The sequence below is a fragment of the Oculina patagonica genome, chromosome 6, assembly GCF_052425735.1.
Source record: "Oculina patagonica isolate OP01 chromosome 6, crgOcupat, whole genome shotgun sequence".
NCBI lineage: Eukaryota > Metazoa > Cnidaria > Anthozoa > Scleractinia > Oculinidae > Oculina > Oculina patagonica.
The window spans coordinates 737,045-749,910 of NC_135763.1; the positions used below are offsets into that span (position 1 = coordinate 737,045).

The 12,866-nt window shown below is 38.7% G+C and overlaps 3 protein-coding genes across 5 annotated transcripts in view; 2 read left to right on the forward strand and 1 right to left on the reverse strand.

Moving 5' to 3' along the window:
- Positions 1-1,426, reverse strand: LOC144658610 (parkin coregulated gene protein homolog). Its single transcript, XM_078519071.1, has 3 exons — positions 1,264-1,426; positions 1,086-1,166; positions 1-954 (listed from the first exon to the last, which is right to left on the reverse strand). Exons 1-3 carry the CDS (start codon positions 1,333-1,335, stop codon positions 337-339), a joined length of 771 nt encoding a protein of 256 aa, XP_078375197.1. The 5' UTR covers positions 1,336-1,426; the 3' UTR covers positions 1-336.
- Positions 1,427-1,586: 160 nt separating this feature from the next.
- Positions 1,587-8,484, forward strand: LOC144658606 (vacuolar protein sorting-associated protein VTA1 homolog). The gene is made up of 6 exons (XM_078519064.1): positions 1,587-1,711; positions 3,326-3,420; positions 4,213-4,346; positions 5,177-5,252; positions 5,648-5,944; positions 6,736-8,484. The coding sequence occupies exons 1-6, from the start codon at positions 1,615-1,617 to the stop codon at positions 6,934-6,936; spliced, it is 900 nt and encodes a 299-aa protein (XP_078375190.1). The 5' UTR covers positions 1,587-1,614; the 3' UTR covers positions 6,937-8,484.
- Positions 8,485-9,447: 963 nt separating this feature from the next.
- The window catches only part of LOC144658558 (uncharacterized), a 40,631-nt gene continuing 37,212 nt past the window's right edge, over positions 9,448-12,866 (forward strand). For all 3 annotated transcript variants that reach the window (XM_078518996.1, XM_078518997.1, XM_078518998.1), the window contains exons 1-2: positions 9,448-9,762; positions 11,326-11,424. In XM_078518996.1, the coding sequence (XP_078375122.1) occupies positions 11,328-11,424 (97 nt within the window). In that variant the 5' untranslated portion in view covers positions 9,448-9,762; positions 11,326-11,327. The remainder of the gene's footprint in view (positions 9,763-11,325; positions 11,425-12,866) is intronic.

The window sequence follows — 12,866 nt, forward strand, 5'->3', positions numbered from 1 at the left end:
TTTTTGGAGTTAAGCGAACAGTGATCAATCGAAATTAAAATGATAAAACTATTTATTATGTACAATGTATGTTTGAAAACAATGACGAGGTCTTTTTATGTAAACATATCAGTGGTAAGCATAATTGTATCAGCTGAAGTTCATTGATCATAAAAATACCAAAAGAACAGATGCATTTTTCGTTGCTAGAGTTGTGTAGCTTAGTATAAGCTTATATAACTAAGAGAACAAAAATATATATACAACCAGTATCATCCTTTAAAACTTAAATTGCAAGTCTGGTTGACCATTTTCCGTAAATAATCCACAATGTTCACAATATTCTTAAACTCAAAGTTAATTTAACATACAAGATTCGTAAGTAGGCACCATATATTTGATGTTGATAAACGCATCGGGGCCTCCGCGCCGCTCGAGGGCTTCGAGAGTTTCTTGTATCAAGTCGCCGACATTTTCTCTTTTTTGCTGGCTGTAATCGATTCCATCCCCGGAGTTGATATTTTTATTCTTAAAGATGTTTAAAATCGGTAGGATTTGCCTGTAGTAGGGAACAAGAGCTTCACCAATCATCTCACCAGCGATCACAAGATGCTGCAAAGCTTTGAGCGTGGTGCATATAACTTGGTGATTTCGCGTGTTTAGTGCTTTCTTGACCGGGATAATAAGCTGTGGAATAACAGGAAGAACTTTGGCTCCTCCATGCTCCATCATATCGTGGACTCCTTGTCGGGCGAAGAATCCGTAGGGATGCGATGTTTCGGACAATCCTTCGAAGAACAGCGGAAGGTAATGATGATAATCAAGCCTCTCTATTTCAACCTTCCAGGCAATCTTGTTCCCCTTCGTGTCATGTTCCAAAGCGATGGGAAAATCGCCTCGCTCGTAACATTTTTTGAAACTTGTTCTTTCTGATGGTCTTTCTCTAAAAGCTCCGGCACTTGGAGCGGGAACAACCTGATGGAAAAGTATAATCAACAACCTTAGCAACCAATGTGAAATTGATTATTAGACTTGAATTAACATGGCTTGGATGCGTTTTTTATCTTATTTGTAAGCAAAAAGACACAAAAATATCCTGGTATTACCATTGCATTCGTTAATCTTGACTTTGTTGTAAAGGGTTCAGCGACAATGGAAGCGTGGTACGCTGTTACAGATCTTTTTTCCTAGGTGAACAGTGAAACTCAAATTCAGTACGTTGCATGAGTACAAAGATTGCTTTCGCACGACAAAATAGCAGCATGAAACAAGAATCACACTTACTTTTTCCTCTTTCTTTCGAAGAGTCGTTTGCAAAGGATAGTCCTTCGTTTGCTGCATCACACTCATGTACATCGTCGAACAAGACTCCAAAACTCTCTTTTAATTCGTCAACTACAAACACTGATCGACGGCTTCGAGCAACACAAGAAATACTAAGCGACAAGATGTTTGCTTTCTAAGAGTTGCCATAGTTACTGGGCTCCCAACTTCCAAATAAGGAAAATTCGGGTACAATTGGGGCTGTAAGATGAATGCATAAAATGAACTTCGTGGAACCTCGATGAGCTAATGTGAGCCCACGATTGCGAAAAAACTGTGAACAGCGAGTGCAGCAGAAGAGGAAGGAAAAATATGGCGAACCAAGTTCCAGCGACTCTGAAAGCGATTTCTCCATACCTAAAAACAGCCGTGGAATATGATAAACGAGATCCTGTTGTGGCTTATTACTGTAAGTATGGTTTAAAATATTCTGCTTGCCATTGTAAGGTCTTCGGCAAGGTTCTAATAAATTTAGAGAAAGATGAATTTGTATAAAATAAATCTTCTCAATTCTGCAATTCAGCTGAATTCAGCAATCCAAAAGTAAGCTTACATAAGTAAGTTAAGTTTAACAGCTAGCAGTGCCCCAGAAACAAAGAGCCTACTTAGAAAAGCGGTAACAAGTAATTAATGACGGCCCTGTCGGCATCGTAGAACGAAAAAATATTGGAAACTTTGAACGGAATTGAGTTAATGGCTACTTAATTGTCAATTTATATAATTATTATTTATAGGCTATGACTTAATCATCCCTGGATCTTGAAATGTTCTGAAGTAGTAGGCAGCATTTGCCGAATCCTCTTGCCTACTTTGGGGTCCACAAATATTGAAGTGGGTTTTGTGAAGTCAGTGGTGAAAAGTTGCACCCCTAAGAATCATAATCGGTAGCTGCCAGCACAGTTTGATACACCCTGCGAGTAGAGCCCCTTCTTTTTCCACTGATATGCTTGAGAAGAAGGGGCTCTGCAAGAATCATATAAAATCTTTGTTAAGCATGCGCAAGGTTTACGCGATGCTTGCGCATTTAGCTTGCGCGAGGACCACTTAATCTTAGCATGTGCGCACGGAATGGCGTGTCGGATCGTACATGACATTGTGAACAAAGTGTTTGTTTTACAAGTTTTTTTCTTCGAAAAGCGTCTGAGTTCCCTCAGTAAAAACACGTCAAGCACCGCTTGAGGTCGTATTAGTGACTTTATGGTAGAGATGTGCTATTTAAATCGTGAAATTTCTTCTTGGTTTGCGAAAAAACGAGATCTTAAATGATCCACAAGCTGCACACGCACATAAACGGTAGCAGATGGCGAGAGCAATCGTTAGCTCTAGTGCTTTCGAGAGCGTACTGTGGGCTCCGTCTTGGCCATTAGTTTTTCCAAAAATTAATGCCCGCGCAGCAAAAACCGGTTTAATCCGGACTGACCAGCCCAAACTTTGGGGCTGCGGTGACTTCAAAGAAATGACAAGATTCATGCAGAGCCTCTTTCTACTTCCCAAATCTCAACCGTAGGGAAGTTTAAAGAGGCTCTGCTCGCAGGGTGAGTTTGATAGTGATTTTAAAACGTTGCAGAAGTCTGTGAAATTGCTGAAATTGACTCAGTTGAACATGAATATAGCAATGCTCATTTTCTGGGTCATTTTTTGCCAAAATTAAATTGAATTTACATTTAAGTGGTTTTAAGAGTATTAATCCAAATTTGTCAGTCAATGTGTGAGATCGATATTTTGGATCTTCAGGCATGAGGCACACACAGGTGTGAGAGTTGGCAGGTCTAGTCAAAGAAGGGGATATTACCATCATGCTGTGATTGGTTTTTGATATTTTGTGTACGTTCTAAAAAGTGGGAAATACACAGGTGTGAGAGTTGGCAGGTCTAGTCAAAGAAGGGGATATTACCATCATGCTGTGATTGGTTTTTGATATTTTGTGTACATTCTAAAAAGTGGGAAATACATAATGTAAGGTTCTTCATCCTGAAATCTGATTTACTTGCTTGTACAAGAGTGAATATCTTTCTGTTGTTAGGTCGACTTCATGCAGTGCAGAAAGGCATCAAAATTGATAGCAAAGGAAAAGAAAGTAAAGCGTTCTTGCTACAGTTAATGGACCAGTTAGAAAAGGTATGGCTAGTATTAAATCTGTGCTTAAAGTTTTAATGACTTCATGTAGTCATGTGGCTACATGTATTGTTTTGACCTCAAAAACTTAATATTGATTAAGAAATGACAACAATCAAGTTGACCTCAATGCATTTTCGATTGAGGCTTTGTACAGGTGAGACAACCAATTTCTCCATTAATGTTTTCTTGCAGAACTTTTTAACCGTTTACCAGTTTCTGACATTTGATTTTAAGACCAGTATGTATGTGTCATAGTAAGTTTATAAACGATTTCGAACTACCCGGTAGTTTGATATGTATTTTTCATTGTTTAGGGATAATGGTAATAATGGTAACAAATCAGAAAGAGAAAAAGACAAATCAAACTAGTTTGAACAACCCTACGATTTAACTATATTCTTTACTGGCCATTTGGTGACTACCTATGTAGAAGTTGCCATCAAAAAAATTTTAAGCTTGTTTAAATTTGTACATGATTCCAAAATATAGTCACCATGGTGACTAAAATTGTCACAACTTGGAGGGTTGAAATTATTCTAATATTAATGAATTTATTATTTTACAGCAAGGCGCCCAAATGTGTGACCACTTTTAATTTATTCACATTCTTTCATGCAGATTTAATCCAATCAGAAGTCAACTGCAAGCTATCCACGGCTTTTGATTGGATTAAATCTGCACGAAAGAATGTGAATAAATTAAAAGTGGTCACACATTTGGGCGCCTTGCTGTAAATTGCAACATGTATAACCATGTGCGGTAGCCCATTTAATCATGAATTTGTTCTTATAGACAAAGAAGGAGTTGAGTTCCCAGGGATACGAGGCTGTTACTGATGATGTTGTTGCCCAGATTTATATTGACGAGAAAGCTTTGCAACTCTTCCTGTGGGCTGATACTGAAGATCGTGCTGCAAAATTTAACAAGTATGTTTTAATTTGTAGATTACCACTGACAATACTTTTGGATAGACCACAATTCTGCCTGTAAAAGTAAAAATGTAAAAAAATGTTAATGTTGCTTATAGTGGTCAATGCACTTAACTGCACCAAGCGTTTTTTTTTAGTTCTCAGGAATGCCACTTAAACTGAAACAAATCAAACAAATGTTTTAAATAGACATTATGAGCTTAAAAATTCAAACTGGCAGGAGGCAGACTACTTGCTATCCTGCCAAGAAACAACTCCAGGTTGTAGTCAGGACTCGAACCTTGGACATCAGATTTGAAGTTCAGCCCCCTAACCACTTGCCCACACTGCCTGCAACTGAAAGATGTTTGAAGACAATATTAGGCTTTTGGCTTGTTGACCATTAAAATATTAAGCTGTATAACCCTTACAAAACATGCAATCTGACTGGCTACATACACAGGACCCTACTATTGATCATTCATAAGCGTAACCCAGTAACTGCGTAACTATGTGGGTTGTTTTCTTTGCATCATACCCAAAAAGTGGAAATCAAAACTGTCAATAAAATAAGTTTAATGGATATCTTACGTTTAACAGATCAGCAAAGGATTCTGCTTATTAATAAGTTATTATACGGCTTGCTACCAGTTTCTGCTGATTATGATAGTTGACTCAGTGCCCCATGCTAACTATCATCTGAGTGGTAGCAACCTCGGGCTTGCAGTCTAACAGTTAAATAGAAAACCAACAGAATAGGTATGGTAGAATAGGTAGAATAGGTATAGGTATGTTAGGTATAATAAAATGTAAATTGAAGTCAGACATGATTTTTCTGTGTATTTCAGAAATGTTGTCAAGTCATTTTACACAGCCAGTCTCCTTTATGATGTTCTTTCACAGTTTGGTGAATTGTCAGAAGAGGTAAATGACATAAAACACATTAGAATGTACATTCGTTAGTGCCCAAAGCTTACACATGCCAGACAGGTTAAAATAGTTGTGCATTTTAATGTTGGCATTCTAGAGGAGTTGTGGTCAATGTAGTAGACTTGAGATAGGGGACATTGAGGTTACAACTTGGCAGCCAGTTCTAAAGAAGCTTTTTTGCTTCATTGGCAGGCAAGTAAACACTTTCAGGTATTTGACCAAGAATTTACTGCAATAGCCTGCATTGCAGATGAACTCACCAGTAAAGTTCAGTTGAGTTCGTCTGTGACGCAGGCTACCATTGTTGTTTGAGAGTAAGACCATGGCAAATTGTTCCCTTGCTTGTGTCATGTTTTATTGCAATATAATTATATTTTTCACTTTTGAAGGCAGCACATCACTGTAAATATGCTAAATGGAAAGCAGCTTACATCCACAAGTGTCTAAAGACTGGAGAAACACCTGTACCAGGGCCAGCTGGTGGCGATGATGATTTTACTGGTGAAGCAGAAGGAGGGGCTGCACCGTACCCTCCCTACCCTACTAACACACAGCAACCCCCTGGGTACCCTCCCTACCCTACAAACACAGCAGGAGCACCTGGACAGTTTCCCTCTCAACCTTTTACTCCTAATCAGCCAAGTTATCCAACACCACCGGCCCCTGCTCAGCCCAGTATACACCAGGTAGTATTGTGTTTGCGTTTTTTGTTGGTGTTCTTGTTTAGATTTTTCTGGTCTGTTCACAGGCACATCATCTATTTTTTTCGAACGAGAAAAATATAAACTGCAGGGGATTTCAAAGAGTGGCAAAGCAATGGGGTGAGGTTGGATAAAACACGCTCTTGTTTGCTTGGGTGCTCGCTTGCAAAATCTAGGAATAAAGAAACAGTAGTGGACAGATTAAGGTGCTTCATAGTCTGTGTACATACTAGTTATGCAACGCTTTCGAGTGGTATACTATGGAATATCCCACGAGTCACTTGTATTTTCTCGGTATACACACGAGCCTTTAGGCGAGTGTGTATGCCAAGAAAATACAAGTGACAAGTGGGATATTCCATAGTATACCACGAGAAAGTGTTGTGTAACTATTTTATACCATGCCATAGAAAATACGCTTACTAAATTTCGTCCAGAATACAGTCGCAGCGCACTATGGGAAGGTTGGGTTGAATACCGTCGAATATACAACGGCTTTCCTGTATTCTGATTGGCTGTATTTTCTATGGCATGGTATAAAGATGGGTTTTCGCCCCTCCCTCTTCCCACTTCCCACCAGATTTCAAATCCTTAATAGCATTAAAGAGTCCTTTCGTGGAAGGTGTCCATGCAGGGCAGGTTTATTGGGAATCACATACAAATATCTACTTTGGATTGGCCGGTGTTTGTCGTGTTTGCATACACAAAGAACCTGTAAACGGAGGTTTTGGTTTGTCTGTTCAGACTTCTAAAAAATTTCATTAATTTTGTTCTAGCCTCTTCCTCCAGCAGCCGCCGCCCACCCTGCAGCACCTGCTGCTTCTGTTCTTCCCACTCAGCCAAGCAGCACGTTATCTCCTGTGGACAGCGAGAAAGCCCAAAAATATTGCCGCTTTGCCGCCAGTGCTTTGCAGTATGAGGATGTCAAGACAGCTATTGACAATTTACATAAAGCGTTGGCTTTGTTAGAGAAGTGACATTCCAGAATAATATTACAAACAACTATTTACAGCAGTGAGATGCATTGCAAGGAAACGTTTTGTTGGATAATGAGTTATTTCGTGCCTAAACCAGCTTTTCCAAATCCAAGAGCAAGTAGTGACAGGCATTACCAACACATACAAAAAACAAACTGTTGCCGTTTTGTTGGGCGAAAGCCAATTGCAGGAACCTAGTTTTCACGGAAGAAAATATCAAATGACTTAAAACGTTTGTTACTCTAGATCATTGTAAAAATTTTAATTATATAGCTTATGACCGTTGTAAAACGGAAACCAAGAAACAATGAAAACAAAACAATGTACTCAGCAAAATATATGCAACCTGTGCCAAGCGCGGGATAACTTACGTTTGCAAGCGATTTTACCATTGGTATCGAGAAGCTCCTGATTGGTTAAAAAACACACACGACACAGCATGTTTACTTTGATTGGTTAAGCACACTTTAAAGAAAATGCAAAAGCGGATTTTTTTTTACTTATAATAGCAACTATTTACGCCTTTCTACTTTCGAGAGATGAAGAGTTTGAAGTATCAGTTTCGCTTGGAATAGGCCAATTTCGATGTATTAAATTTGAGGCTTAGGGCAATAGAACAAAAGAAATCGCATCTAGTTTGAGGGATGAATAAAATATTTCTTGGCGAATTTCAGCCCGGTCTGCCGGACTGAAATTTTGTTGCTATAACATGGCGAATTTCAGCCCGGGTTGAACTTTTTAAAACTGAATAATTATCATGGCCGCCATTTTCTTTCGTTGAAAACCAGCACTGCGCATCTGTAAGCTTACTTTCAGCCTGGGCTGATATTGAAAACGCAATTACACGAGGTTTGTTAGCCCGTTTGGCCGGGCTGAGATTTCCAGTTGAAACCGGGCTGGAAATTTCAGCTTGGGCTGTAATGAAACTTCCTTCATGTAATCGCAAATGTCTTTCTAAGAAGATTTGTTCTAGAAGCCGAGCTGAAATCTCAGCCTGGAAAACCGGCCTGAAATTCCGGCCATGTGATCAGGCCCTCAGTGACAGTCTCCTTTGCAGCCATTCTTTGGGCTTGTCACATATCACGGCTGCGAAGGACAGTATTAGTCTCAGAGCCAAGGCAGATTGCAAAAAGGCATATTCTTTCTCCAAAATTTAAAAAAAATAGTACGTGCGACAACGGGAAAGCCTGAGCTCATCACAAATATTTGCCGAAGGGCACTTGTTCCCCCAAATGTCCTGTTTTTGACTGGAATCAGCTACAGTAAGACATGACACCCTTTTCTACATCACGTGATCAGTTTTTCTTCGAATCACACGTAAAAAGCCATCGGGCGAAACGACCGCAAGTCCGTAAAAATGGTCGACCCCGTATAAAGTGCAGGCTTCGATAAGTTCTGCTCGAAAATTTGCTTATTCTGCCTGACTGCAAGTTCATTGTGTCCACTTTGGCACATGGGGACCAACTAGAAAAACTAACGTTTATTATATTAAACATAATAAGGTTTGTAATTTTTATTTGAGTAAAAAAGTGAGGAAAAAAGTTATGTTGTCAGGTTACAAAAATCGCGTTTTCTGTAGCCTGCGAACAGGCTCCCGAGAGGGGTTTCCGCGAGCGGAAGAGCGGGGTCTGAGGGAGAGTACGTGGGCGCGGGACAAACTCTTGCTCAAAATATAATTAACCATTTGGTACTAGGTACGGGGGCGCGGGACAAACTCTTGCTCGTGATTCTCATTCAGATTTTTTAAAATATAATTAACCATTTGGTACTAGTTCTGGTCATAGCTTCATAGCTTTCTTGGATAAGTTTTTCTCCAGGAAGATTATCACACGACACCCTCTTTAAAATACTGAAGCTTAAGATGTTTTTGCATTTACGACGCTATCTAGAACAAGAAATGAAGTTATTTTTCTTGCTCGGTTATTACATATTGTAAAGAAGTTTTTCCTTCCTATTTGTTTTCTCTTTGAATATTCACCCGACCTAGAACTTAACATGTTCGGGGAGCTAAAACAAGAAAACGAACTGGTCAATGTAACAAAGAAGTAATGTTACTGAGCTCAGTCCATTTATTTTTGTCGGAAAACCATCTCTGAGTTTTACCGAACCTGCGATTTGCTTGAGAAATATCGCTAAGCAACATATTGGTTGGTCATGGTTCATCTTAGTTGGCAGCCCTCCGTCCCCAGGCTGAAACCTAGCCGGAAATGCTTCACTCTTCAACTCAGCGGGCACGTTCGGCAAATCGGGATAGTGAGAACTTTCCAGTAATTTCAAGAAGGGTATCTTTTGAGAGCCTCGAGTGATCCGTCCCGTTAATCTTTGAATATTCTATCCGAATGGACAATAAAAAATATTTAGAATAAAATAATATTTAAGGTTGAACACACTAATTAACTGCCCTTGTCACTGTCCCCCAAAAGTCGTATATACCGGAAGAGGTTACGGAAGTGGTTTATACCTTCACGGGGGACTTTATCCGACTTCTCCGCCCCATTGTCATCCGGGAGTGTGTATTTTGGCACGTGACTTGTTCCAATATGGCCGCAGACTTCTGCTACTCAGTGGAGGAAATTGGTAAAATCGTGCAATATTTGGTTGACTAGAAGTCTTAATTTAATCGTACAGATATATACATGGTAGAAAATGCTTATTTGTTCGCAATGACCTATTTTTGGCCTCCTGTCAGGCAAGTTCGCTTCGTACTGAAAGCGAAAACCACAATAATTCGTGAGCTTTAGACATAGAGTTGCAGAAGAGGATATCGAATTTGGACGCAAAGTGGACAAAAACGTAACTGCTTTGCAAGAAATAGACTCGCAAAAGGTGAGAATGTCTTAGCTATATTATTTCTAGACCATTGGTGTGTATTTCTGGTTTATTTAAGTCCAGGGTTACACAGCTGTTTAATCATTTGTTAAAATCGTATAAATTTATTGATAAATCTTGTCTTACGAGCAATTAAGCTTATAACATCACAGATTAACTTCAATATACAATTTCATTGTCTTGAATATCAGTCTTGAATGTAATAAATAATATTTTGGTATTCCTTTTTGTTGTTATCGGAAGAACAAATTTTATTTCTGTATATAATGTAAAGGGTGTTACTGTATAAGCTTTGAAGTTCCTGTTTTGAAAGTTCAGTTAGGAAGCTCAAGATAAAATTAAGTTGCATAATGCGAGTTGTGATTTATCTAAACAAAACTGTCACATTGAGTTTACTAGATATTCCAACCCTCTGAGATGAAAAAACGGGAGATTTTGGTTGCGGCCATGAGCGCAGAAGATGTGAGACTCTAGGAGGTCCGTGGGCATGCACCCCCCGGAAAAAAATAAAAATACAGGCCTCTAAGATGCCATTTCCTGTATTTTGAGATCATAGTCAATGGAAATTTACTAACTTAAAACCATATAAAACCAAGCAAAACCACGAACAAATGCAATCGTCGCACGAAGTCGAGGCAATCCATCGCATTACCACGTCCAAAAACCATAAGTTTTTGTTCATAAGTTGCAGGATTTACTATCTAGGGAAGGGGACGGGAACTTTATATAGTTCGAAGGGGACTTTATATGAAAAAGGTGATGTTTGAGTGGGGGCTTATTAGGGAGGTTTTGCTGAAGGGAATTTAAAGAGAGGGGAGCTTAAAGGAAAAGTGTCACCAAGATTTGGCACTACTTGAAAATGCAATGAAGGTGTCGGTATTAACTGGAAATCCACTAATGGTGGCCTCACCTTGCTAAAATGCTCTGTACTAGTCACAAAAATTGTTCAAAAGTGGTTTGGCTACGAGCAGATAGAAAAGAAGCCTTAAACTTGAAAAAGTCGGGCTGATGTTCAAGTTTTTCAGTGTAACAACAACAATAACAACAACCATTTTATTTTGCCAAATTAAATAGAAAATAAATTACAGCATGACATAAATTAACTAAATTACTTGTAAGAGTCAGATTGCTAAAGGTTTATTCACATCTTGGAGAAGGAACTTGTGCCTTTCTTTTGTTGTTCAAACACATTTTGTTGTTCTTTCTCAAAATTCTTTCAGTGTGCATAGCTATCTCTCTACATCTGTCGACATCATCTTTCAATATCATCTTTCGACGTGCTGTTTGAAATGAGCCAATCACAACAGATGCATATTGTTGTTCGTTTTAATATGCAAATGAGCCCAAAAGGTGAAAAGGTCATGCTTGTGGTCTGTGATTGGCGGATTTCGATCCATGATGCTTGTTTAGCACATGGAAAGATAGATGTCGATAGAAAGCCGCCATGCATGTAACACTGATAGTGGGTGTAAAAAGCAAATCTTACTGTTAACTTGCCCAAAATAGCAGCTCTAAATTTTACTTACTTTGCACCCTGTTGATATGAATACGGCATTTTAGATATGAACCGAACCTTGCTTGTGGAAGAAGGGGATGATGATGGCAATAACAGACAGGAAAAGAAAAAGAGAGAAAAAGAAAAGTTCCCTGATACTGCAGGTAATAATGTCTTCAGGTTATATCAAATTATTTAGACCTGAGATTTAGTTATGCTAATGTTGTTAATCTGTACATTAAATTTAAAGAATTACCATATATATCACAGGAACATTGATTTCTTTTAGGGCTACAGTGTATATTTTTTAATACCGTAATGATTCGATTTAGCGCTTGGGGCGCTTATTTTCTTTTGGCACCTCAAGGGAGGGCGCTTATTCGAGACAGGGCACTTATTCGGGACAGGGCGCTTATTTAATTTTTTGAGAAACAACCAAATGTCCATAACAAAAGTTTAATAATTATTAAAATAACTAATAATAACAGAAACTGTAACAGTAACAAATTGTTGAAAGTTCAGTTACTTTTAAAAGAATTGCTCACTTTAGCAGTAAATATATACATTGTACGGTACAGTGAATGTTTGCAAATTTCTCTATTTGACGTCGATGACTTCAGTTGGGGCAGTTATCCACAATAGGGGCACTTATTAGAATAGGGATGCTTATAAGAATGGGGGGCGCTTATTAGAATGGGGGCGCTTATTGGAACAGGGGCGCTTATTGACAAACACACATATGAAGGGGGGCGCTTATTCAGAAGGGGGCGCTTATTCGAAGGAGGGCGCTAAATCGAATCATTACGGTAGTATAATAATTTATTCCTAACTGCATATCGAGTTGAAGCTCCATCTACGACCAGTCTCTAAAGGGACCAGCTCCCTATGCATGTACTACCACACTTTTAATAGCCTGTTTAAGTTCTCTGCAAAACTCTGTAATTATATCCTCCCTTCAGTGACCACTAATGTAAGCAACAATGTCCATCTTTGCAAACTATTAAATGTGCTTTGGCTTATAAGCCCTAAACAACTGCACTTGTCTGAGTGACTGACTTCAATCAGTCAGCCCTGCATTATTGTAAACATGCACTAGCCGGTAGCCAGTGGGTGGCAAACCAGTTTGATTGTTTCAGATTATGATAATGAATTTAAGACAATAACTGGCTTGAAAATTTTTAAACCAAAGATAAATTTGAATCACAACATAGACAATGTGTCAGTAGGAGGGTTCTTATAATGAGATCCCAGGTACAGAACTGCATATGACCGAGAAATCTAGAAAGTAGGAATTTTGGCTCTGTAATTGTCTCAGTCGAAATTGCAAATACATGACTGTACATGTGAATTGTTTAGTCTGTTATGCCCAAGGAAATCAGATCTTGAAGCAGTAATCTTGTTTTTTGTTTACTGTTCTTTTTGGAATAATGCTAAACATAAATGGTATCAAAAATGGCTATGCTTCCCTAACCATTGTAATAAAACACCATGGCAATAAAAGGTAAAGAATTTTTACATGACTGTATGTTTAGTGAGGCATTAAATTAACAATTATAGCAGGAGGTCGTCTGACTGTGTGGGCTATGTATTTTTATTTACTTTCCAG

Bases quoted from the DNA above. Each gene is read 5' to 3' on its own strand.
- LOC144658610 (XM_078519071.1), bottom strand. From the start codon at position 1,335: ATGTACATGAGTGTGATGCAGCAAACGAAGGACTATCCTTTGCAAACG. The intron at 1,167-1,263 runs GTAAGTGTGATT...CTGTTCACCTAG, and splicing joins TTCGAAAGAAAGAGGAAAAA to GAAAAAAGATCTGTAACAGC. The intron at 955-1,085 runs GTAATACCAGGA...CTTTTCCATCAG, and splicing joins CAAGATTAACGAATGCAATG to GTTGTTCCCGCTCCAAGTGC.
- LOC144658606 (XM_078519064.1), top strand. From the start codon at position 1,615: ATGGCGAACCAAGTTCCAGCGACTCTGAAAGCGATTTCTCCATACCTA. The intron at 1,712-3,325 runs GTAAGTATGGTT...TTCTGTTGTTAG, and splicing joins TCCTGTTGTGGCTTATTACT to GTCGACTTCATGCAGTGCAG. The intron at 5,945-6,735 runs GTAGTATTGTGT...ATTTTGTTCTAG, and splicing joins CTCAGCCCAGTATACACCAG to CCTCTTCCTCCAGCAGCCGC.